This window comes from Neomonachus schauinslandi, chromosome 10 (assembly GCF_002201575.2).
Source record: "Neomonachus schauinslandi chromosome 10, ASM220157v2, whole genome shotgun sequence".
NCBI lineage: Eukaryota > Metazoa > Chordata > Mammalia > Carnivora > Phocidae > Neomonachus > Neomonachus schauinslandi.
The window spans coordinates 138,016,394-138,042,426 of record NC_058412.1 but is presented as its reverse complement, the minus strand read 5'-3'; the positions used below and the strand labels follow the sequence as shown (position 1 = coordinate 138,042,426).

Here is a 26,033-nt window from a genome sequence, read left to right as displayed (position 1 = left end):
TCAGAGTATAAAAGCAAATATAATTAATATACTAAAGCAAATGCTTTAGGAAAATTAAGGAGTGCAGGGAGACAGGAGGTGGTAAGCTGAAATCCTACGTAGGGTAGTCAGGGAAGGCCTGGCCCCATGGAGTGTGAGGATGAGGAAGTGAGTGTTCCGGGCAGACTGGAGGACACAGAATTTGCCGAGAGACGAGCAAGAAGGCTGACGAGGCAGGGGGAGGGGCGGGTCAGAGGGCCAAAGGTAGGAGGCTGGTCACAGAGGGGTGGAAGAGGCCTGACAGGCATCCCAGAGGCCACACTGGCTCCACAGTGGAGCCAGTCCCTCAGCACGGCTCAGAGAATCCACCACACGCCTGTCTGAGTGTCTGCTCACCACACAAGCCCTGGGCGCTCTGCTTAGACCAGGGCCAAAGGGGGCTGGGCTCTGAGGGTCCTGCAACACACATCTCCCTGATAGTCCCATGCTGGTCAACAATGACCACCCACAATGACCACTGGGGGGAAAGGCCATCTGGATCACACAAACAGATCAGCCACACAGTCAGCTAGCCAGAACCAGCTCCTATAGCTCTTGGTTTGGCCACGTGCCATCAGGAGCTGCCCCAAGTCCCAGAACCCTGACACAGGTGAAAGGAGGACCGCATACACTAAATGATAAAGTTTCCCGAAGCCCTTAAATCCTGGCTTCCAATTTCATCTCCTGTTTAACAGATTACTCAATCCTGAAACCCAGCAGGATACTTAACGAGAAAGAAGCAAATACACGAACGTAAAATCTTAGAAGCACTGGCTAGAGTTTTGCCTTTAGGCAACCATGTTAATAGCTGGGGCAATATAACTGTTTTTGGCATTAAGACGGTTTTTTTCAACAAACAACTAATTAAGGACAAAGGTGTCTAACAATTCAAACACAGGACCCATTAGGCCATGACCAGCAAGTAAAATGTCCCTTATCAGGCCTAAACCTGAAAACACAAAATAAAATTGAAACTTTTGCTTCCTTTTCCTGTATGACACAACTGAATGAATTTTGAGAAATCATCTGTCAGGCACATGAAAAAGGGAGCTCTTAATCCAGCCACTTGACACAAACAAGTTAGAACCTGAACGGATGAGTTCCCAATACTGTCTCCTCAAAGACTACAATACAAAGCACTGCTTAAAATCATGGCTCGATAAAACATTATTTTTGCAAACCAAATAATTTTAATCTAAGAGATTAATTTACAGCGCGTTAAGGAACAAATGTCAATCCCCCGGCCTATAACATAATGACCCAGGGACCAGATGATGTGGTTCCCTCAAAGCAGCGGTTTTCAACCACCCTCCCCCCGGCCCCCCAGGAAGGAAAAGACCCTCCGGTCGGTCACGGGAACAGTGGGGGCGGAGGGAAGGCCGCGCGCTGACCACGATCCGGCAGAATGGGGGATGGACCGAGGGAGCTCGGCGCAGACCGTGAGACCACCCCCCCCCGCCGGGACTGCGGCCCCACCTACCCACCCACATGTGAACGCAGGCTGCTCCGAGACGCTGCGCCCAGACCGGGTCGTGCCCCGACCCAACTGCGGACCCAGGGAGCACCCCGGCACCGGTCGGCCGGCACAGACCCCTCGGGTCACCCCGACCGAGGCTCGCGCGAGGCCTGGAGCGCGCGGGAGGCGCGCCTTCCTGCCCGTTCCCCTTTCCAGGCCGCAGCGTCCATCCGGCCCCGCCGCCACAGCGGTCGCTCCGGGGAAGCGCCCCCCCGCCGGCCCCGGCCCTGCGCCCCCCGACCCGGAGGGAGGGTCACCGCCATTTCCGACTGCAGGCGCGCCGTCCCGCGCCCCACGGTTCCCTCACCCCGCGCCCCCTGCAGACCCCCGCGGCCCGTGCCGACTGTCCCGGCCTGACGGGAGGCCGGTCGGGCCCGCCGCGAGCTCACCTGTCCGCCCGCCCGCCCTCCCGCCGGCTCCGCGGCTCCGCTCCTCAGCTCCGCGGCGCTGCTGGGCAGCCGGCCGACGCGGTCCTCAGCCGGGGCTGCGTCTGGGGGACCCCGAGCGGCGGCGGCTGCGGCGGCGGGGCAGGGGCCGCGGCGGCAGAGGGCGCGGGAGCAGCACCGGCACAGGCGGCGGGGACGCGCACGCTCACGCACGCTCACGCACGCACCCGCACAGGCGCGCGCGCCCCCGGAAGAACGTGGGCTCCGCAGGTTGGAGCCACGGACGGGGCAGGCCGCGCACGCGCCCAGAGCGCCAGGCTGGGGGCGGGGCGGGGCGGGGCCTCCGCCCGTATTGGGCGGAGCCGCAAGTGACAGCCGCGGAGGCTCCGAAACGCCTTGCGTGGGCGGAGCCTCGAGCGACAGCCCAGGGGCGGAGCCCCAAGTGACAGCCCAGGAACGGAAGCCCCGGGAGCTGTGGGCGGAGCTCGCACCGCGGAGCCGGAAGCGCCTGCCGTCTGGCAGGGGCGGGACCGAGGCGCGGGGGCGGAGCCTCCTGCCAGGGCCCGTTGTGCTCTCAGGTGCGCGGACAGGTGATGCGGTGAGCCGCGGGAAAGGAGTGCGGGGCCTTGTGTTGCCCCTGAGTTTGCTCAGCGCCATACGTTAAGAGTGATAACATGTAACTGTCCTCATCAAAGAACGGCAGAGGGAGCTGGTGGGAAATGACCCGGAGGCCGACGCCCCCTTTCCTCGGGCCACTGTTAGGGACTCGCATTTGCTCTTCCCTGAAGCTCAGGGATGGGACTTCCTTACCCCGCTGCCCAATCATTGAAGTGCCACCGCCACTGTCCAGCCACCCTCCCAGAATCGCCTTCAAACAGCGGCGTGGGAAAGCGGGAGGACCAATGTCCACTCACTTCCCTATCCAGGTAGGGCTTCTGCTCATCCTGCTGACCACCTGGGAGCGAAGGCCTTCCCACCACCTTTCGCTATCACTCCCTGTCACCGAAAACAGTTCTACCATTTATTCGGTGCCTGCTGTGTCTGCTCCTCTGGCATGTGCCAGTTTTCATCCAGAAGCCACCCAAACGGATCTTTCTGGTCAGTGCTTCTGCCTCCTCGCTTCCACGCTTGCCCATGGCCATGTTCCGTTCAGTGGAGTTGTCTTCTTCAAACAGAAACCTGATGACACCCAAGGCCTCCTAAGACACCTGAGTAAAATCCAGGCTCTTTGCCAACAAGCTCCGACCCCTAGCCGCCTCTGCCCTCTTCTTACACCTCCCTGCCATCACGCTGGGAGCTCAGAAGTCTCCTGGCAGTCAGCAAACTGCAACATCAAGCAGACAGTAAGAAGAAAAGGCCAGATTAATACTGTCTATTGATTCAAGAGGATGAAGGATCCCAGGACAGAATCACAGGAGGAAGGAAAGAAGAGAACGGACCTGGTACCAGTATCAGCCCGTGTTGGAAGCTGCAAACATGAATGAGCCAGGCCTTAGTGAGTCCCTCCTTGATCTCGTAGTGCCGCTTTAGGGATATTCCTCCTAAGAAAATGTTCCCAAATACAGAAAAAGTTTTATGCTCTTGATGGTGTTACTTATAATAGTGAAAACAAAAACCTGCCCAACTATACAAGCACACTCAAATGGAACAGTATAGTTTTGTGGGTTTATTTTTATTTATTTTTTAGAGGGAGAGAGGGGGCAGGGAGGGGGAGAGGGAGAATGTTAAGCAGGCTCCATGCCCAGTGCAGAGCCTGACCCAGGGCTCGATCTCACGACCCTGAGATCATGACCTGAGCTGAAATCGAGTCAGATGCTTAATCGACTGAGCTACCCAGGCCCCCCTGGAACAGTACAGTTATTAAAAATGTATACAAAAGGGGCACCTGGGTGGCTCAGTCGGTTAAGCGTCTGTCTTTGGCTCAGGTCATGATCCCAGGGTCCTGGGATTGAGCCCTGAATTGGCTCCTTGCCCAATAGGGAGCCTGCTTCTCCCTCTCCCTCCGCCCCTCCCCCTGCTTGTGCTCTCTCTTGCTGTCAAATAAATAAATGTATACAAAGGCTACATAACAGCATAAATAATTCTTGAGTTAGTTCCTGAAAGTAAATGAGCAAGATACATGATGTAAAAAGTTCATCCTTACAAGTGTGTTTATAAATAAGCAATCCAACTGTTCAGAGAAAATAAAACAGAAAAGGGACCTGTGAAATGCTCACAGTGGCTGTCGTCAGCCCCTGTGTTGTCTGTGCCCCTTGATCAGGCGAGGCGGACCTCTTTATCCTCGCCCTCCAACAGCAGCTCCTCCCAAGAGTGCCCTTGCTCCTAACTTCCCCACCACCTGCTCTGGTCCTCCAAGCTCTCAAAGCTCACCTCACACACGTCTATTATGTAAGGTAATACCTTGTCTTCCCCAACAAATGGAGTTGCAAAGCCCTTCAGGGCTGGGTCCACATCAGATTCCTCTATCCCACAAAGCCTCATAGATTCTTACCCACAGAATATTTTAATATTAATAAATGAAGATTACATGGGGTGCCTGGGTGACTCAGCTGGTTAAGCGTCTGACTCGATCTCAGCTCATGTCTTGATCTCAGGGTCTTGAGTTCAAGCCTCAAGCCTCACATTGGGACACCCAATGTGGAGCCTAATTAAAAAAAAAAAAAGAAAGAAAAAGAAAAGAAAACCACCACAAAGAAAAAAGGCCTCATGGAACCCATTCCCAAAGTAAATGAAGGTAAATGTGCTTTTCACTCTTTATACAAGCTGACTGTTGTCCTGGACTATCGTGTGGGGTGCACAGTTCATGCAATGTCAAGTTACTAAGCCCTCCCTGCTGTTACACCTGGAGCAAGCCTGCTCTCGGATCCCAAAGGGAAGTCAGATGCTCCCAGGAAAGGCGCTGACCACCAGGAACACTCACAACAGCAGGAATAGACACATATGGGTACCAGGCCGGCAGAAAGATGGGTCTCCCTCAAAGGGCCTTCGGGGTGGGTGTGGCTAGCACTCCAGGGCATGGCATTAAGGAAAAGCAGAGCACAGGAACACAATCTTATGAATAATAAAGGGAAAGGAATGAGAATACCCGTTCACATTTGCTTGCCTTTTCGTGAAGAAAGAAAGGATGAACAAGTAACCATTCATCACAGGGACACCTGGGGGGCTCAGTCGGTGAAGCGTCTGCCTTCAGCTCATGTCATGATCTCAGGTCCTGGGATCGAGCCCCTGCTTGTGCTCTCAAATAAAAAATATATATATATTAAAGGATTTTATTTATTCATTTGATGGGGGGGGAGCACAACTGAGGGGGGGAGCAGCAGAGGGAGAAGCAGATTCACCGCTGAGCAGGGAGCCCGACGTGGGCCTCAATCCCAGGACCCTGGGATCACGACCTGCGCCGAAGGCAGATGCTCAACCGACTGAGCCACCCAGGCACCCCTCAAATAAATAAAATCTTTAAAAAAGGAGAGTCATCGGGGCACCTGGGTGGCTCAGTCGTTAAGCATCTGCCTTCAGCTCAGGTCGTGATCCCAGGGCCCTGGGATTGAGCCCCGCATCGGGTTCCTGGCTCAGTGGGGAGCCTGCTTCTCCCTCTCCCTCTGCTCTCCCCCTGCTCGTGCTCTCTCTCTTTCTGTATCTCTGTCTCAAATGAATAAATAAAATCTCTTAAAAAAAAAAAAAAGAGTCATCACAGAGGGCGGGCAGGTGACGGGTGGGGAACCAGAGCCTGTTTCTGAGCATGGACTGGATCGACTTTTGAATCTTGCAGACAGTGTTAACAAAGGCGTCCTCAAACTGCCCTTGGGTTGCTCCACCAGCGCCCATGCACACACTCTGAGGCCTCCCGTGGCAGCTGACCTATTTGCCGACCCTGCTGACTGGAGCATGCCGTCCCTGCTGTGAGGGCCCCGTCACCCAACTTCGTCTGTGCCACCTTAGTTCAGGAGAGCTTCACCTGACAGTTGCTTTGTTTGTTCAAGGCTGTCATTTACCTTTGTTCACATCGTCCCACCTGTGGGGGTAGGGGGGTGTAAGGATCGGACTCTTACTTATGACACCCACTGCCCGCTCAGTGGCCTTCCTCCACCTGAGACTCTGCACCTGACTGGGGGATACTTGTAGCTTTCCAGTCCCTCACAGCTCGGGTGTAACTGCAATGAAATTAGATGCTTGCAGGATTTCCAAGCGGCTCCCGAATAGGCCCAAACCCTTCAATGCGGCAAATCTGCCAACCAGCCTCTCTAGTGCCTGGCTTACAGGCCTCTAGCTGCTTAGCCCTGACCCTGCTTGCAGGCTAGCTCCTTCTCACCCTCCATATTCCCCTTCCTCAGACACCCCCCAGATTTGTCACCACAACACTCTCTCGCGGCACGCTGTTTTCATTCACGGGACTGAAGATTTGGGATTTGCACGTGAGCTTTACCGGCGCCCCGCCCGCCCCTCCCTCTCCCCCAGCTGTGGGCCCAAGGCACAGGATCTCGGTGGGTTTACCTGCCACTCTTTCCTGACCTTCACGAATGAAGTGAGGCGTACCACACAAGCTCACATGGGTTCTTCCCCAAAGGAATGCTTTATTGACAAATTTCCCATTATCCACTTTTCGGACAAGATAAATCAGTTACTACAGTTGCATCCTGCTTTCTCACCACACCCCATCCGTGATTCTAACCCTGAAGAAAAAAGACCAAATGCTGTTCTTCCCATGGCGTCAGCAGGGGTGACCGCAGTCCACCCAGGGCGTCTGAAGGGACGAGCAGACACTCAGCTTACCGGAGTGGACTTTGAGTGCATGCCCCCCCACCCGGGAGTGCACAGGTGCGTGTGCAGGAGCGGTCTCTGCCTGCTGGGAGCCAGTAAGGCACGGAAAGCTGCCCCTCCAGACACACCCCACGCGTGGGGCCCTGACTGCAAGGCTGCTGGGGTGTGGCAGCTTCACAACGGGAATAAGATCTTTGCAGCTCCTGAGAAGAGGCGACAGCAGAGTTCCAGCCGACCCCATGCAGGGCCACCTGCTTCTCACTCGTCCCCAGCGTGCAGCAAATGGGCAGGCTGGAGCCGAGGGCCAGTCATGCATCAGCCATCCGTGGAGGGTGCCGGCTTTTCTTTCTCCTGGCCCCCTGCCCCCACCCCCAGAGGCCCAGGAGCCCTCTGACCAGCAGGAGCTGCCCCGGTCCGTGAGAGGAGAAAGAGGCAAGCTTCATACACTGGGACGATGTGCATCAGTGAAATAAAACACACCAACGGTCCAGGCATGCTGCCCTTTGGGCTAGATGCAGGAGTCTACATGGTGCTCAAAACCCACTAAAGAACCCTTATTTTTATATATAAAAACATCATAAACAAATAAAGCATAAGGTGATGTAAGGCTTGTATTTCAGCTTGAGTCCAAAGAAATAATGTTTTCTAACTGAGGCTAAAGCTGCTCTGCTTAGCTTTAATTTTTGAAAAATTCACTGCATTTAAAAAATAAAGAATTTGCTTTTGTTAAAGCTAGATCGTTAGTGTAACAATTAGGCGGCTGCTGATAACCAGTTTCTTTTCTGGAGGGTTTCAGAAAATGGACAGTTTTCTCATTTAGCATTTGAAATAAAAACTGAAGATCCGGTAGGGCTTTCTGGACGAATCTTCCTTCCGCAGATTCCTCCTCTAACTTACAAAAGGAGAGGTTGAGGAAATACCATTTATTTTATGCTTATCACTCTCCGTTCCTTCCACGTTCTCATGAGCTAACAAGACTGCCAAAGGGCCCACTGTCCTGTCCACTCCCCGCACCCCAGGGAGGACAGTTTACAACTTCAGTGTAAAGCGTCTGCGTGTAAGACCGTGTTCTGTGAAGCTCATGCGAACACAGCGGCCACGGCTACATGTGAGTGGCACGACTATCCTCAAAGCCGGCTCCATGCGCCCGCCCGCGGCCTGGCGGGCCGCGGCGCTGCAGAGTCACAGTCGAGCCGATGAGGACGTGCTTGCACTTGTTCCGTAGCCGGGCAAAGCTGCGGCGGGCTTAGAAAGGCGTGTGATCGGGCAGGGGCTTGGCACCACTCCCGGTTGGGGAGGGAAGGTTCTCACTGCCATTCTCTCTGTCACCTACAACCTTAGACTACAGATGGGGGGAAAAAAAAAAACGAGAAAAAAAGACAGTAAAACCTGAGACAGAGCACACAATGCTGGCAGGTCCTAGGCCTGTGCCGGGAACCCCCGCTGTCCAGCTCTCTATGGAGTCTATGCCACGTCAACACCGATCAGCAATAAAGAGAACAAATCACCAACACAGGCAACAGGCTGGCTGGCAGTATCTCCAGGGATTTACGCAGTGTAAGAGCAAATCTTCCAAGGCTCCACGCTACACGGTTCCAATCCTAGGACATTCTTGCAATGACAAGTCATTGAAACGGAGAACAGATGAGTGATGGTGGGGGTAGGGCTGGAGGAAGGTGGGCACCAGGAAGGACCGTTGTGGGGATGAAACCGCACTCCACCTTGACCGTATCAATGTCCTATCCTGGCTGTCCTACTGCAAAACGTGATCACTGGGGAAACTGTGTAAAAGGTACAAGGACCCTCCGCATTAGTTCCTGTCACTGCACGCGCATCTACGATGACTAAGTAAGTTTACGTAAAGGACACATCATGCCCCACCCCAACAAGACAAGTGAATGGTCCAGAGACCGTTACCTTTATGGTCCCAACTCGGTCTTCAAACGACTTGAAGGTCGCAGAATTCCTTTAAAGAGAGAGAGGAGAGGTCAGTGCAGGGAGCAAACGGTTGTGCTGCCCTCCTCAATCTGAAGGGCCTCAGGGTTAGGGTCAACCTCCAGAAAGATCCCTGACAGAGTCCTGAGACCTCCCTGTAAATATGGGACAAGCCAAGAAGGAGAGGGAGCACGCCCCCTGAAGACGGTCCCAGCAAGGTCATTCTGGAGGCCTCCAGGTCAGAACAGGGCAGCCGCACCTGCCAACTGCAAGAACAGACAACCTACACGCTGCCAGTGGGTGAAACCCAAGACTTCACAAGGGCAAACTGCAGACCACTCGCCTGGGCGGCGGGTGGGACGTGGGACACACATCTGTTGTACCCTAAATACACACACACTGAGGTCATGAACAGTCCCAGGTGTTCCTGACACAAATCTCTCACAGAAGTCCAGCAAAGGAAAACCAAGGACAATTCTGGGACAAGGGAGCGAGGAGACGGCAGAGGAGGAGAAAGCAGGGCAGCCCAGCCCCACCCTGCACCCTTTCCACAACCAGCTCCTGCCTCACTGGCTCGGCTCCTCCCGGCCCTCGGGCCTCTAGAGGCAGCCGGTCAAGGACCCCCAGACGTGCTGTGGGCTGTGGCAGCTGCGGCAGATTCTCCTGGAACAAGGACAGGGGCTCTGCTGCTGCACCACCGTGGAGAACACACCCGTGGGAAGCTGCAAAAACAGGCCACGGCTCTGGGTGTTCTGGGGAGACCAGGACTCCCTCCAGGTACAGATGAAGCTTCCCTAAGCCTCCTGGGTGCCGCGCGTAAGTGTATGAACCTCTCCGCCCCTCCCTGGCCCAACCCCATGGGAGGCCCTGGAAGCTTCCAGAGGGGAGCCCATTTGGTAAAATGGTACCTCTGAGCCCCACCCCCACTAGCTCTTTGGCCTAGAAGGGATCTTTCCAACCCCTGGCCCACAGGAGGCTGCCGGGAAAGATGATCTTAGGCTCAGGGATGTGGGAAGTGGGAGGCTGACCAGCAGGAGCCACCCACTCCCACCCGGCGCCCACCCCGGTCTGAGAGCCCGGGGGCACGAGTGCACATTACCTCATGGCTGGCATACTTATCGAGTGGCGGATTGAAGAGCTGCTGCTCGGAAGCATGGTAGAAGCAGAGAAGGAAGCAGAAGTTAACACAGGGACGAGCCTGGCATTTACCACGCCCATCAGCTCGTCCACACAGAAACCCGACTCTGCAGGGCAGGTGGGCTCTGGCCACCACACACGGAAGGGCCCCCAGCACCAGGAGGAAAACTCGACCCCAGGCTCCTCTCCCCGGCCTCCAAAGCTGCCCCAGAAATGGGAGATTGCCGAGGGAGAGCTTTAAAATAGGGAACTAAGACGACCTAGGCCTGGGGCTTTAAAAAATACTTCTGGTACAAATAACTGTCAAGGGGCGCCTGGGTGGCTCAGTCGGTTAGGCGGCTGCCTTCGGCTCAGGTCACGATCCTGGAGTCCCAGGATCGAGTCCCGCATCGGGCTCCCTGCTCGGCGGGGAGCCTGCTTCGCCCTCTGACCCGCCCCCCTCTCATGTGCTCTCTCTCATTCTCTCTCTCAAATAAATAAATAAAATCTTAAAAAAAACAAATAACTGTCAAATGTCCTTACTTGACTTCACGGCAAATGAAGTCACTTTTTGGCAAAAGAGAAACCACCGGGTCAAGTAAGTAAAAATATTTCCAATCACACGTTGTTCTGGGTTTGGGTTCCAGGCCTGCAAGCTAGAAGAGTGTGTGACAGAGCAGCTGGTGTCAGGCTAGAAAAGCATGACTGAATCAGCACGGAGTGAGGACCACTCAGGAGGATGCCCGAGGGGTCCCAGTGCTGCTGGCTGCTCTCACAAGACAGACGAGACCATCTGGACTCACAGAGACAAGACTGCTTCTCAGGCGGAGGAGAAAACAGGAGAGGAGCCAGCGTTTTGGAGGAAGAGGCACAGATCACAACAGCGAGAGAGCCAGCATGACCCTCCCACACGAACAGGTCTCTTCTCAGGAATACACGCAGGTGGGGGCTGCAGGACAAGCTCCGTGAGGCTGGGCTGGAGGCTGGCGATGAGCCACACGGTCACAGCCCGAGGAGCGCCATGAGCTCTCGAGCAGGCCGCAACACCTGGCGGGCCTGGCTATGTGAGCAATGGGCCGTGGCGCCCTCACCACTTCTCCCAGTGCAGCCTCCACAGGCCAGCCAGGCACCACCCTGCCCTGCATCAAAAGAAGAGCCTTCCACAGGTACGTCCAGCAGCAGTCTTACCTAAAGGAGTGTGAGAACGGACGAGCCCTGAGAGGTGGCAGCAGGAGGAGAAGAAACGTAGTGTTAGGGAAGGGAGGCCACGCAGGGACCCCCATGACCACCCCCACTCCTCACACCACCAGGGAGAGCAGGACATGCACCCCGTCTCCACTCTCCCCAAGGCCCGACTCTGTGAGAGGCACATGACCGGCCCCTCCACGACCCCACCTGGGTCACAGACGAGGCACCTGCATGTCCATGACCCTGCCTGGAGTTAGAAGGAAGAAGCCACAGAGAGAGGTGCAGTGCAGAGGTGTGAGGTGTGCTGAGGCAGGCTCCACCACCCTCAGGGTCCGTGTGTGCCCAGAACCCAGGTCAGCCAGGCTCAGCCGACACGCTCTGCGTCAACAGACCGGCCTGCATTCTCCACAGGGCCTCAGCCGGACCAGAGCACACACATACGCTGCAACAGGCCTTGGGACACCCCCAGGGCCGAGCGCCTTGCACTCCGGCTCCATCAGTACAGCTGACAGATTCCAACCTAGAAACACGTGTGTCCAAGGGCAACACAGCCATGTCCTCCACGACACAGCCAGGCCTACCACCTCTTAGCCCCAACACGGAGGTCATCTCAGAAGCAACACGGCCATGTGGGTGGGCAGCAGGCCCTGCCATCTCCAGGTGGAAGGAGGAGGAGTCTGAGGATTAGGGAAGGCAGGTGCCTTGTCACAAGTCACCAAGCTAGACAGAGACCCATCCCTGCTTGAACCCAAATCCAATGCCCTCCCCCTGCCTGCCGCCTCGTACCCCAGGGCACGCAAAAAGCCTCTCAGGCCAGGGCTGCTCCTGGACAGGCCCATCGAGGACACTGACGTGCGGCAGACGTCTAAATATATATAAATTTCCCTGGACCTCGTTTTCATTCTCAAGAAGTGGTAGATTCTGAACCTCAGCTCCAAACTGGGGGGGTTAACAGGCCGTGCCTCAGAAACCACCTGAGACCACGTGGTGAGGCAATGGCGGACCCGTTGAGGACCCGGAGGTGTCAGACTTCACCGTGCCCCTGAAAACAGCAGAATAAAACCAGAGAGCCCCAAGGTGACGCACGGCAGCAAACGGGACAGTCCCTCTGCGCACCTGGAACGGGACCCGGCTCCTCCTGCCGGCTGGCCCACGTGTGTGAAGCACGGTGCCGATGCGACACGCGGCAGGCCCAGGGAGGCCGGGCACGTGACCGGAGGCGACACGCCACCTCCTGGAGCCGGGAGCGGTAACGAAGGGACAGGCGCGGAACGGAGCCACAGTGGCCCAGGACAGCGCCACCACAGCCATTCCCAGCAGCGCCGACACTGCACGCACTCGAACGCGAGTGAGGACGTGGAGGAGAGTAACGCCCGAAGTGACAGAGGACGCTCCTGTGAGCGCGTGACTTAGGCACCGCAGACAGTCGCCGCTTCCCTCAGATGCTGTTCCCAGCCCAGCATTCCGAGGAAGGAACGGGCACAACCCGACACACGGCTTGCTCCGTGGCGCTCCAGCCACCGGTGGCGTGATTAGTCTGTCACCGGGCTCACCACAGCACGGCTCAGGGGGCCAAAGCAGGTGTCCCAGAGGGCGGCAGCGATGGCGTCCCATCTAATTTCAAATGAGATTCGTTACAGGAACACACCCACCAAGTCGAGTATCAGCAGACTACCGTGAAGCCTACGGGAGGAACCAGTGCACACCCTCCGTGCGGTCCACTCAGAGCCACGGCTGGTAGGGCCGAGTGGATCCCAGCCACTGTGGACCAGAGGACCTCCCAGCCACAGCTGCTCAGGAGCAGGACCAGACCCCCAACTGTGGGAATGCGAACTCCTTAGCACAGAGGAAACACACAGACCGCATACCAACTGTTCAGCCTTGCTGAAAATTTGAAATTTTTCAAAATAAAAATTGGAGGGGAGCTAATTCCATCAAACAAACAAAAGGTGAGCACGGCCCTGGGCATAAGCCGAGGGGCAGAGGGTCTGTGTCGTCACCCCTGGCTATGTGGCCAGGGCACAGCCCCCACCTTGAGGCCCCACAAGGCAACTGCCAGGCTGTGAGGTGAGGAAATGCCTAACCTAAGCAGGCAGGGAGGCAGCCCACCCGAGGGTAAGAGGTGAGGGGCTACAGAGCGGGACGGACCCCCAACGCTACACTCAGCACACCAAGCCCACAGGCATCACCACAGTGTGATTCTCAACTGTGAGAAGACAGAAGCCTCAGCATGGGGTGGGGGCCACAGAGAGGCATTCTCTGAAATCCCAAAGTGAGGGGACTGGTCCTGAGTGTGGGTCAGGGGCCAGGGCAGGGCTGGGCAGTAACGGCCAGGATGTTGGCAATGGTAACGAAGTGCACTCCACACTGCTGTTCAGCAGTGCACGCTTCATCCTAATAATCCCGAGAGGGATGCCTTGCCAAGGGCACAACAAGGAGGCAGCTGAGCCAGGATTCACACCATGGCCTCAGGCTCCAGGGTCCAAGCCCCTTGGCTCACTGCTGTGAAGCAAAGGAGACCTGGCGGGTGTGGCCATGGAGCCCAGGGCAGGAAAGGCTGTGGGTGGGTGCTGCCATGTATGGCCCAGCAAGTGTCCAAGCTGCCTCCACACTCCCTGGCCCCAGACCCTGCTCAAGAGGCACCTCCGATGGCCATGAAGGTTTCATCAGCTCTGGGGGAGAACACTCAGTTGGGGCCCCTGGCACACAGTCACATACTCTCTGAGATTGGGGCCAGGCAAACATTCCAAGAAAACAATACGCTTCCCCTACCCCCTGCCCCAACCCGCCGGCCTGCCCAGAGTGACGCCCCACCCTGACATTGACCCCCAAACGGGGGCCATCTTCCCTCTGTGGAACTTCAGAGGGAAGCACCCGCCTTTACAGATCCCAAGCATTAGAAGTTACCCAAAAGAAACAATGACCCTCTCCCTCAAGAAACACAAATGGCAAAGAGGCAGCCCACAGACAAGGGACCATGAACCAACTGGTCCAGGCTGGTGGGCCCACATCTATGGGTGCCAAGGGGCCCCCGAGGGGTATGCCTCTGAGCCCTGGGCCCCTGCAGAGCCTCCAGCAGCTCTAAAACCCCTAAACCCTCACCCGACTGGCCCATGCAACTAGAGCATCTCACCTCATATCCCCGAGCTTTCTGCTAATGGCGGAGCCCATGGTGGACAGGGCAGCCGACGTCTTCTGTCCCGCCTGAGAGAGAGTTTCTTGAGTCTTCTTGTAGCTGAGAAGAAACACCAGTTGAACCAACCCAATAGAAGGAACAGCCACCACCCATAAGCCAAGGACGCCAAGTGCCCAGAGAGTACCCAAGAGGAGGAGACAGGAACCCTTAGTGAGCACGTGCCTGGCCACCAGGGAGGGGACCGAAGCAGCATGGCCAGGTCTCAACCTCCCAGCTCCGCAACAACCGTTTTCTGACCTCACTCCACCTCATCTAAAACTCAGGTGCCCACTTCCCTTGCTTCCTCACCACAACACTGACTACCTGGGACATGAAGTGTCTGCCTCCCGCAGTGAAGACAGACCCACAAGGGCCCTGGGTCTGGGATAGAAGGCAGAAAAATCCCCTTGTTCTGTTACTTTATTTGGGAAACTTCTCATGTCAAAACTCCACCACGCCCGGGGGGGGGGATGCGCTTAACAGCGTGGACATGCAGCCTGTAGACTCCTGGGAGCACCCCCAGGCCCCCCAGCCTCCCGTGCTGTCTTACAACACCCTTTCTGAGCCGGGGGACCCTCATCTCAGGCCACCATTCTTAGTGCAAAGGGTAGCCTTGGATCACAGCAGAGACCACCCTTTCCGTGCCCTCCTCCCCATCCACCCGCACGCGGGTTCGTCTTCTGGGAGGACCAGTGGCCATGACCTCAATGTCCGTGCAGTGGCCAGAGATGGCAAAGACACCGTTGGGCCCACCTTGAGAGCGAATACGTGGCGCTGTCAGCTCTTGTCCAGCTGCCACCATAAACAACAGACACAGCTGCCTGAACCCAAGGGCTCATTTCTGGCCAACCAGGCAGCCCTGGCTCTCGAGACACCAGCCTACTCTCTGTGACCACTTTCTGACGCCTTGTTGGTGTCACCAGGTCACAGGTCACAGGGGGCAGGTCAGACAGCACCACTGGGTCCTTTGAGTCCCCCCCATCAGCCCCCCAGTGCCGTCTGCAGGAGGCCCCACTGGGAGTGCTTGCTGCCCCCCCCAACCACTGTAGACTGCCCATGCTAGGTGGGGTTCTGCCATGACTACCCCGCGCCACCCCATCCTGTGGGGGGGGCCCAGCCTTGCACACTCCTGGGAGGGCCTCCCTCTACTTGGCAGGCACTCCCATGGCACCATGGGGCCTCAGGCTTCTCTAGTGCCCAGCAGGGCTTGGGACTCAAAAACATGTGCTTTCTAGCCAATGAGTGTGAAAACATGTTGACGTCGCTGGAACAGTGAGTTGCAGTGAGTTTATCTTAGTTTCCAGGAAGGTCTATGAATCCCAGAACGTACTGATAGTGGAGAGAAAATAGTCTAAAATCTTTACTGCAAGGGGCGCCTGGGTGGCTCAGTCGGTGAAGCGAGTGCCTTCAGCTCAGGTCATGATCTCAGGGTCCTGGGATCGAGCCCCACGTCGCACTCCCTGCTCGGCAGGGAGCCTGCTTCTCTCTTTCTCTCTCTCAGCCCCTTCCCACTGCTTGTTCTCTCTCTTTCAAATAAATAAATAAAATCTTTAAAACACTTTAAAATAAAATCTTTACTATAAGATTTGCTCCGGATTTCCTGAAGGCAGTAAGTAACTAAAAAAACTCTAATTCTGAACCCTTTTAGCACAATCTGACTCCCAGAAATCCCTTCCCCCACAATAGAAATGATCACAGAACTGAACAGGAATGAAAACAAAATCCAAGCATGCACGCAGCAGCGGCCCAGAGAGCTGCACGGCTGGGACCTAGACAGGCCACCCGGCAGAGGGGCCGACCACAGCCAGTTCTCACTACCAGAAGCCAAAGCGCACACACTCCTTCTGGGAGGGCTTCCACACCCTCAGCTGTAGCCCTCCAAGACACCTTCCAGCCTGACGGAGCCTTGGCCAGGAGCCTCCACCTGCACCACACAGTCTGTCTCGGGGTCGGCAGAGCCGTGACAATAAAGGGAAGGGGAAACATGCTGCACCCCCCCCACAACACAGCCTGCTACGGAAAGGCTCTAGAACCTTCTCTGGGACCCCTAACTTGTGATAACCCTTTGGGCCCCGTCACCCTCACCCCCAGCTGGCGAACTGCTTTCATTTCAAAGTGAGTTACAACAGGTTATCTGAAAGAAACAGACTGGGAGCCACGGCTGTTATTTATAAAACACCAAATAATGAGGGGCGCCTGCGTGGCTCAAATGGTTAAGCATCTGCCTTCGGCTTGGGTCATGATCTCAGGGTCCTGGGATCGGGCCCCACATCCAGGTCCTGGCTCAGCGGGGAGCCTGCTTCTCCCTCTGCCTCTCCCCCTGTTCGTGCTCTCTCTCTCTCTCTCTGTATCTCTGTGTCTCGAATGAATAAATAAAATCTTAAAAAAAAAACAAAAAACACCAAGTATGAGGTAACTGATGGCATGTGTTATTTAGTTTCAGAAACAAATTCGGTAAACGTCTTCAAGCCGTTTCTTGTGAAATAACGAGTACGTAAGTCCATGTGAACGTGTTTGTTGAAGTGAAACAGAGGATTTAAGGGCAAGTCCGTAGAGAATCTCCGTGCCCACAGGGAAACTGCAGTTGGAGACACCACGAGCCTGTGCGACGGATTGCCGGTGACAAGCAGCAGCATCCTGAAGGTGACTCAGATTGGAGCCAGCCACTAGGCAACAGACAGGAGAGACCCTTGCTATGGGCCATTGCGAAGGGCAGCACCCCTGCTGGAGACTAAACAGAGGTGATCTCCCACACTCCACCACCCTCAGTATTTCTGGGGTGTGGAAATGAGTGATTCCTTCAGAGACGGGAACCTCCAAACCAGGGCAGATGCAGTGCAGGGACCCTGACGGGGAGGCCAAGCTCAGGCAGTGACAGGGCTGGGGGCAGAGTCAGAGTCTGTATGCAGGTAACTTGGGCCCAGACGTGCTCAAGAGCGCTAAGCTGAGCCACCCTGGCCAGTACCCCTTTGAGAATTACTACTACCTTTTAGGAAAACAAAAGTGTAGAATCCTGACAAATACCAGGCTCCCTCCCATCATAGTCAGTGTGGGGCATCTGCTGGAGGTACCTGCTCCAGGATCTTCCCTTGGGGGCTGCTCCCACCTCCAAGTCTGGGTGGGCATGATCGCAGTGTGGACAGCCAGGGAAGTTTACAGCTCCCCGACCACAGTGAGAGTCCAGTGAGACCCACACCAGGCCCTCTTGCTGTTGAGCTGCAATACTACAAAGACTCAAACCTGCACCACCGGGCACCCCCTTGCACCAGGAAGGAGGAGCTGGACAAGGCTGACACCATCCACGTCTGTGCTTTCCGTCACGTACAACTGAAGGACTCAACATACCAACCAGTAGCCACGGAGTTTACCTGGTGCCCCCTCTGCATGAGTTTAGCTCCGTCTAGTAATAGACAGAACCCAATGGCAACCACTTCGCAGCCAAGAGAACGCTGCTTACGCCCAGCACGGCCTCACGAAAGCCAGTGCACAGATGTGTTTGCTGGTTGAGAGAGCCCTCAGGGCAGCCGCACCCCGCCAGCAGCCTCCTGCAGCGACCACAAGCTGGGTCATCCTCCCCCTGGGCTGTCCCTGCAGAAACGCTCTGGGGGCTTCAATTTGGCAACTCTCCCACCAACGGAATTGGGGGTGAGGCCTCAGGGGAATTGGTGCCACCTGGAGAGGTGCTTGGGAAGGGCCATCCCACCGGCCACTTCCACGCCCAGAGCCACGTAATTATTTGAAACCATATCCCAGCAACCTTATGTCACCTGGTTTTACAAACAGCACTAAAGTCTCCTAAGACTCTTCTTAGGTTAAGTCCACACCGTGAGCCTGCCTGGTGCCCAAACTGCACAGATGACAGCGACTGTCTCAGCTTCCAGAACAGCTGCAACACCGTGAAGGCATCGTCCGCTACAGCCCCGAAGACACAGCACAGCAGGCCGTGGCGGGGACAGCTGTCACACCAAACCACATGAACGGCGGGACCCGCCAGAGCGCCCTGGCACCCAGCTCCCCTGGTGACACCAGGCTGCGAAGACTCTGAGCACAGAGCCAGCTGACCTGGGGTCCCAGGCGCCATGAAGACGAGCTCGGTCACAACCACTTCCTTCCAGTCAGACACAGAGGCCTGTTGGTCATGCTCTCTGGAGACACCACAGCACTTCCTCCTCAACAAGAGAGGGAAAAGATTCCCAGAAACCACTATTTTAAAATGTTACCTCATCCAGTTCAAAGGAATTATAATCAGACCGCAGCACAGATAAAAGAAATGCTATTACCTTGTGTAAGGATCTCAAATAAAACATCAGGACTCATTCTGAACTACAGCCTTGACGGACATGAAAACCTATCCGTGTGTTTCCTACTCTGCTAATATTCTGTGTGGCTGACAGCTCTGTGCCCCTCAGACCAATGCAACTTCAAGATCCCACCAGCATGGCCTGTGTGGCAGCCCTCACTCAAGAACCACCCCTAAGTAGGAGTGAGCTCTGAGAATCCCCCTCAGCTGGAGCTAGGTCTGCAGGGCAGAGAAGACCAAAAAAAAGCCCCAAATCACCATCAGCATCAGTCCAGATGGTGCTCAGCCACTCTGCCCACTCGCAAGGTGAGGGGCGCCTTCTGGCCAGAGATGCTGCCCAAGCCCAGCCAGGCCTCTCATCTAAGGGACGCATCCATGTCAGCCAGACGGAGGTTTTCAGTGTGGTCTGGTGGCCGAGGAAATTTCCTTCAGCGACTGCACCCATTTCATGAGAGTTACACTCTCATTTGTGTTTAAGAAAAAAAAAAAACTGTATTAAAAATAGAATAGCCCCAAACACTAAAACTAGGTTTGTGCCAAGTGCACACAGCCTCCCTGTCCCTAAAAGGAGTGTCGAGAGGAAGAGGAGGAGGAGGGAGGTGCTGAGAGCAAAGGCACTCACAGGTCTGACTGGGTCACTTTCTCATTCCACTCTCCAAGTTTCTCAGAAGTTTTCATATAGCTAAAAACAGAAAGTCTGTGGTAAATTATTTAGAACAATTGTTTCAACTAAGGTTTTGACTACAGGTGAAATTCCAGGGAGCATGGAGGGCTGGATAGCAGGAATGGTGGGTCTCCAGCCTGCCTGAGAACAGGGTCTGCCCCTCCTCTCAACACCTGCTGGGCAGGCCTTGCTGAGGCCAGGTGAGGCGATGGCAGAACCGACCAGTCCTTTTCCTATCATGCTTAGGGAGTGCCTGGTCACTCCATGTAAGATGGCCCTCAGGGAACAGTACTGCTGTGAGGAGCAAGGAAGGCACACACAGCCCATGGCCCCCAAACACTTCTCTGTCAGTCACCCTTTGGGATTCAAAACCTAGGATTCCCTGGGACCGAGAAATGGGCTTTTGTAGGTGACTTTGATGAAATGCGACTCAATCTTCCTGCAGGGACACAGCTTCATAGACAGTGGGAAACATTTCCCAAACCCACGCCCCGCCCCCCAAACCCTGGAGGATACATTTCAGAAGAGCCATGTAGCTACACTTCCCAAGTTCAGAGAGCTGAGTCACATCTGGGTCAGAGGGCTTGGGGCTGTGACCACATCATGCTCATGAGAAGGACTTGTGTCCACTTCAGCAGACAGTGAGCTATGGGGATCACAGGAAAATCAGTCTCATTAAGGACCCAATGAGCTTTCTCTCAAATTTGGACCCTAAATACATTCTTGTTAATTTCCGCTTCGACAACTAGCTAGTGTATCCACCGGCCTTTAAAAAATATGTATGGACTCTGAGCTCCTTGGATACATACCAGCTGCTAGGTCAAGGGCTCAGAGCCTCTGGCTGGCTGCCAGCACGCAGGCATACCGAGTCCCCTAGTACTTAGCCTCCCGTTGACGCAGCAGGGGCACCGCTCTGGTGCACACCCTCCGACTGTCAGAGGCATCTGTGCCGCAGGGCAGGTACCTACGCGTTAGAGACCTGCACGTCATGCCAGCTCTTAGACAGGTTCTGCTTCAGGCCCTCCAAGGCAGAGAGGCCCAGCTTCCTCTTCAGCTCAGCACAGTGCCTCTCCTTGGCCGCCAGGACCTGGCGCAGAGTGACAATTTCCTCTTCCACCTGTAAAAGGACACAGCCGATGTGATTAGCTGCCACTATTGCGGGAAGTGACCAACATCCTCACACACACTGCAATGAGAGGGTTCTTGGACTTTCTGCTTACAGAAACAACTTGTCTGAGGAACAGAGTCCATCTATGTCAAGCAACTGTTCTGTTTTTATCCAACTTCTTCAGGAGGACTGTCCCATCCCCCCAAGCCAAGTGGCTCCCGGTGGGGCTACCAATCACTGTGCCCACCCATGGATCACCAAGCAAGGCCTGTCCGAGCTCTCCCCTGGGACTGGGCACAGGTGTCAGGAGAGACAAGCCCCTCTCCCTCCAGGCTCAGAGGCTGGAAGTGCTGCAGCCAGGCCCCACCTGCACTTGGAAGGAAGTGGAGCTGACAGACGGATGGGTGGCACAGCAACAGCCCTTATGACAACATGTATGTTCCTGAGGTTGCGGGAAAGGCAGTTACCCGAGCCTTGTGCTTAAGGTAGTCTGAATCGGATAACAGAAAGAATCCTGACAATAAAGACCTGAAGACCTTCTCAGGCCCTAAAATTAAAAAAAAGGATGCAACCTGAAAAAGAAACATCCTCTAGAGCTTCACGACTCCAGAGGTCTGTTTTCAGCTCCTGTGTCAATAGCTACCAAAAAAAAAAGTCCTTCTCTTAAAAAAATGATGGTTTGGGGTAAGGTAATAAAAAGTAGCTCAGAGCCCTTATATCACCAGGTTTTCCATCAAAAAATAGTTGAAACAGGAAATAATTTACAAACATAGGATCATCTAAGGCCGGACTGCTACCAGTTACTTCTGCAGTAACGACCAGTGACTGGAACGTTCCATCCATGGTGTGACGATCGACAGGGCTTGAGGGTGTGCAATCCAGCTGTCTTGGGGGAAGTGCACACTGAAAATTTTAAGTGACACTGAACTTCTCCACTCTGCAGCTCAGCTCTGAAATGACCTAGTGCAAAGCTTGCCTGCTGTGGCCCCCTAACCTGCACTCAACTCAGAAACAGCTGTACGTACTCCCCCACGATCTGAAACCTGGTCGTGGGGCTGAGGCTCATCTGCAGAGCTAGCTCTTTTTCAGACTCAGGATGCATCAACACGGGGCTCATCTCTGGAGACAGAGCAGAGGCCTGTGACAGGCAGTGCACCAGCCTCTGCCGGACCGGATGGTACACTCAGATTACCAGCAAGTTCATGTCGCCAGATTTTGAATCCCAAGTGAGTTACCATTTGATTCTGCACCATACAATAAAAAGAAACATTCCTGGCAGCTGCTATGAATAAAAATTATACTTGGAGATTCTGACTTTTAATTACCATTTCCTCTTAAAGGACTCACTTTAAAAAAAAAAATCACATGAAGCACTTTTTACAAAAGAAGTATTTTTAAAAGAAAAGTGACGATCCAGAAACAGAGAGTTTGTGGAATCTGGAAACTGTCAAGTGTTAATATCAACAAAGACACTCCCAGTAGATGGTGTGCTCAGAGCAGCTGTCCCCGTGTAGACATTCTCCTCATGGAATACTTAACGAGGCGCCAAGTACACACAAAGCCGCCACGAAGAGCAGTTTCTGTGGGACTCTAGGAATAACCTCCCATGGCAATTTCCGCAGAGCACAGCTAGCACTCTGGCCCCCTCAGGCTAATGAGGGGGCCTGAACTCATGGTCCCAAGACAGACAGCCAAGACACAGCACCTTTGCAAGCTCAGCCTTAAGCTCCTCCTCCTCAGCCTCGGTCAGACCCTCAACAGCAGGAGTCTGGGCAGCCAACGCTGTGTCGACAGGGACATCTGTCAGGGAGTCGGACAGCAGACCTTTGTTAGGAGAATTCAGGTTGATATCTGCCAGAGACAAATAAGGTCGGAAAGCGTCAATAAGAAGTTACAGAGAAGTAGACAGGGAAGAGGTCTCCATCAAGGAAAAAAGCAAGGGTAAGAGGACAGGTCATGGGTGTTGGGGGCAACTGTGGAGAGAACCAACACCCCTTCTCTGACAGGTTCTGCAGGGATGGTTTGGCTATCAGGCCAAGGGCATCTCAGGCTACCCAAGGTGCTACTTCAGGGCATGAGAAAGGCTGGCACAAGGCAGCCAGACCCTAACTCTGCTTCTCCCATGAGAGTGCATGCTCCTGAGATAGGAACCTTTGCTACAAATAAAGCAGTTAGACCTAACAGATCTTCCAGTTTTTAGAGCAGAGAAACTTAATAAAGCTGTAAACACAACAAGCGCCACTTTCAACCAACCTACCCGCAAAGCACATGCTAAACTACACACAAGGAGCATGTGCTGGTCATGCAGCCCCAGCAGGGGGTCAACAAAACAAAATGCCCTGCAGTCTCTGCTCGACCCTCATTCCACAGCAACAGGCAGTGAGGCGCAGAGAGAACACTGCTTCCACACCTCCGCGACACCCAGATCAGGTTCCAAGCCCTACGGTCACTATTTTCTTTGAATTAAAAGCATCTTCCTGTCTGCACTAAAAGTCGACAAGATCCCACACAAGAAAACATGGGTCTGCTTTACTTCTTCCCAACTCCAAACCCATGGCTGTCCTGCAGTACTACACAATCAGCACATGCCAGGAAAATTGGCTTTGCATGGTGTCTAGCACATTTAAAAGTAAAGACATAGGGGGCGCCTCACTGGCTCAGTCGGAGGAGCATGCGGCTCTTGATCTCGGGGTGGTGAGTTCAAGCCCCATGTGTAGAGATTACTTAAATAAGTAAATGAACTTTTTGTTATTTTTTTAAGATTTTATTTGTTTTTTTGTTTTTTTTTTTAAAGATTTTATTTATTTATTTGACAGAGAGAGACACAGCGAGAGAGGGAACACAAGCAGGGGGAGTGGCAGAGGGAGAAGCAGGCTTCCCGCAGAGCAGGGAGCCCGATGTGGGACTCGATCCCAGGACCCTGGGATCATGACCCGAGCTGAAGGCAGTCGCTTAACCAACTGAGCCACCCAGGCGCCCCTTATTTGTTTTGACAAAGAGAGACACAGCAAGAGAGGAAACACAAGCAGAGGGAGAAGCAGGCTTCCCGCGGAGCAGGGAGCCCGATGCGGGGCTCGACCCCCCAGGACCCTGGGATCATGACCCGAGCCGAAGGCAGACGCTTAATGACTGAGCCACCCAGGTGCCCAGTAAATGAACTTTTTAAGAAATAAAGTCACAAAGGTTGGAAAGAAGTAAAAGTGTCTTGTTGCAGATGTTTCTCTACTGTAGAAATCCTAGAATCTGCTAAATTTAGACTGCACTTAAAACCAAAGATGCTCTATTTAGCTTATTCCCTTCACATGCCCCACACAGCTGGAGGTTAGCACGTCCCTGGTGCTCAATACACGTTCACCACATGAAGCGCGTCTGCATCTTAATCAACGGAGATCAGCCTACATGACTCTACTTCATCATTTGTATCTGCTATGTTGAACCCGCTCAAATTCGCTAAATGCCTTAAAATCGCCACAATCTTTCTCTTCTATTAAAAAAAAAAAAATGAAGGCCCTTGGACATTCTGCCTATACAGCTAAAGGTGGACCCCACAGGAATCACCCCCAAATAGACTGGGCACTTAGCAAACATGCCGAGGCGAAACACAGTCATTCTGTGTGGTATGACCTCAGCACAGCCCTGTCACCAAAAGACCTACACAGTGAGGGTGGGGCTGGCGCTGGAGGCGAAACTTGGGGGTTAGAGTCCCTCCTGGGTGAGTCCCAGCTCTCCAGAACTGTATAATCGTCTTCATGCAGAAAATACGAGGAACAATCTCAAGAGATTATTCTGAAAATAAAAAAAGGCCATTTGAGAAACAGGTTTGGTGTGGTATCTGGCATACGGTAACTGCTCAGTAAGTACTTTCCATCATTCCTATAGTCAGAATCCAGTGCTTGTGATGCTTACCAAAATCAGACATGCAAGTCAAACAGTGAAAAGCCTCCTGAGCTTAACAGAGCTAGGGGCTTTGGATGCTCAACTACTTTGCAAGTAGACTGCAAAGTAGGAAAACCTACAAAACGTATCAGAACCCAGGCATCTTGGCCTGTATCAGCATATTAATTAAACAAACGGCAAGAAAAACCCTAAAATCATCCAGGGTAGTTATGTCAACACAGGAATCTGGCATCCCTTCCGTACGGCCCCAGAATGGAAGTCCGACTTGAATCCCCTTCTCAAGCTTTTTTTTTTTTTTTTTTTTTAAAGATTTTATTTATTTTATATGACAGAGAGAGACAGCGAGAACAGGAACACAAGCGGGGGGAGTGGGAGAGGGAGAAGCAGGCTTCCCGCGGAGCAGGGAGCCCGATGTGGGACTCGATCCCGGGACCCTGGGATCATGACCTGAGCCGAAGGCAGACGCTTAACGACTGAGCCACCCAGGCGCCCCCCTTCTCAAGCTTTTAATCTGGGCCCCTCCACACCCCCAGCAGCCATCTCAAACCGGTCAGGGGTGTCCTGGAAACAGGCCTGGTGTGCTGGCTGTGCCCCTAACTCACTGCACCCTTCCCCCCTTGAGACAACCCCTAAGTAGCCTGGGCTCCGAGCAGCGTTGCCACCCAAGGGGCGCTGCACTGAACGCGAAGACGGTTCCATCCCGCCTCCCCTCCCCGGGAGAGGCGCACAACACGTCTGCCCAGGTCCAGGTCCAGGTCCAGGTCCAGGTGGCGTGTCCTCGAGGGTCCTACGTAGGGACGGAGGCCGGCCGACTAGGCAAGCGCCGGGCCGGGGCACGACGCGAGCTGCCCCGAGGGAGGAAACCCAAAACTCTGGGAACGAGGGGAAGGGTTGCGGGGAACCGGTCCTCGGAGCGGCCCAAGCCGAGGGCGGAAGACGCACGCCACGGCCATCGAAAGCTTCGAGGCCCGGCGCCGGGCAGCTGAAGAGGAGCCACGCGGCGGACTGAGGCGGAGGGGATCGAGCGTCCGAGACGCGCCGCCAGGGAGGGGCGGAGGCGCCGGGCCCGCGGGTACCTTGGCCGGCGGAGTCCATGTTCGGGCGGCGGCCGGGCCGCAGCGGGGGTCGCGGCCGGGGTCTGGGGCGCCGGAGAAGCCGAGCGGGCCGCACCTGGACTCGCCCGCCGCGTACACACCGGCCAGCGGAACCGCCTCAGCCACCGCGGCATTACGTAATCAGCGATGCGACGGCTCACTTCCGCTTTGGCGCGTGCTCCGCCTTCGTCCCGCCCCCACCAACGGTGTCCAATGAGGGCGCTGTTCGGCCCCGTCCCTATTACCCGCTCCGGTCTGATTGGCCGAGGCTGCGGACGCAGCCGGAAAGGGAGGTCGGGTTCTAAGCGAATCCCTCCCACGTCGGCTCCACCAGCGAGACACACAAGTAGAAAGGTCCGAAGGCGCACGGGGAGGGTGGGAAGTGGGACGATCGTCCAACATGGCGCTAGGGAAGCCTAGGGTTGGCCCTTTTGGAGACGTAGAGGGTGTTTGCCGCTGCCTAGGAGTGTCATGGCTAACGCACCGCACAGACCGCTTGAGATCCGTTTGAGACCCGACCCCCTGACTTTGGGATTAGCTTCTCCCTTCGGTTTTTTTTTTTTTTAAGTCCTTCCTCTTTATAGGGATTTTTTTTTTTTTATTGTATGGGGTAACGCAGAAAAAGGCGTGTCCGCGATTCGTCCTCTTGCCCTGCAGGCGCCGCTGCCCTGACTTGGCTGGAGGCGTCTCTCCTGCAGGGCAGCCTTCGTGCTCCTGCGCCGTGAGCACCTCGGTGTTCTTTCATTTCCTTTTCACACAACCCGGGAAGCCAGGTGGAGCCCTCCCCACTTTACAGATGAGGAGACTGAGGTTAGAGTAATTTGTCCGAGACCACTCAGCTAGTTGAGGGACTTCCAGCAAACGCTGGAACAAGTTTG

General features: G+C 54.8%; 1 protein-coding gene across 9 annotated transcripts; it reads right to left on the bottom strand.

Annotated features, from left to right (window-relative positions):
- Positions 1 to 6,462: 6,462 nt before the first annotated feature.
- On the bottom strand, positions 6,463 to 25,290 carry TPD52L2 (TPD52 like 2). Of its 9 annotated transcripts, XM_044918671.1 has the most exons (9): positions 25,138 to 25,290; positions 21,870 to 22,015; positions 20,025 to 20,173; positions 19,015 to 19,074; positions 14,051 to 14,152; positions 10,918 to 10,944; positions 9,713 to 9,754; positions 8,596 to 8,644; positions 6,463 to 8,020 (listed from the first exon to the last, which is right to left on the bottom strand). In XM_044918671.1, exons 1-9 carry the CDS (start codon positions 25,154 to 25,156, stop codon positions 7,925 to 7,927), a joined length of 690 nt encoding a protein of 229 aa, XP_044774606.1. In that variant the 5' UTR covers positions 25,157 to 25,290; the 3' UTR covers positions 6,463 to 7,924. The 9 variants fall into 9 exon arrangements, with proteins under 9 accessions (XP_044774606.1, XP_044774607.1, XP_044774609.1 ...); XM_044918672.1 differs by lacking the exon at positions 10,918 to 10,944; XM_044918674.1 differs by lacking the exon at positions 19,015 to 19,074.
- Between the last annotated feature and the right edge of the window lie 743 nt (positions 25,291 to 26,033).

What these genes read in the sequence shown, in the direction of transcription:
- TPD52L2 (XM_044918671.1), bottom strand. An exon ending in TTAAGGCTGAGCTTGCAAAG is followed by an intron (nt 20,174 to 21,869) that starts GTGCTGTGTCTT and finishes GTCCTTTTACAG; the next exon opens with GTGGAAGAGGAAATTGTCAC. An exon ending in AGAAAGCTCGGGGATATGAG is followed by an intron (nt 10,945 to 14,050) that starts GTGAGATGCTCT and finishes GCCACCTCTCAG; the next exon opens with GGCTCGTCCGTTCTCACACT.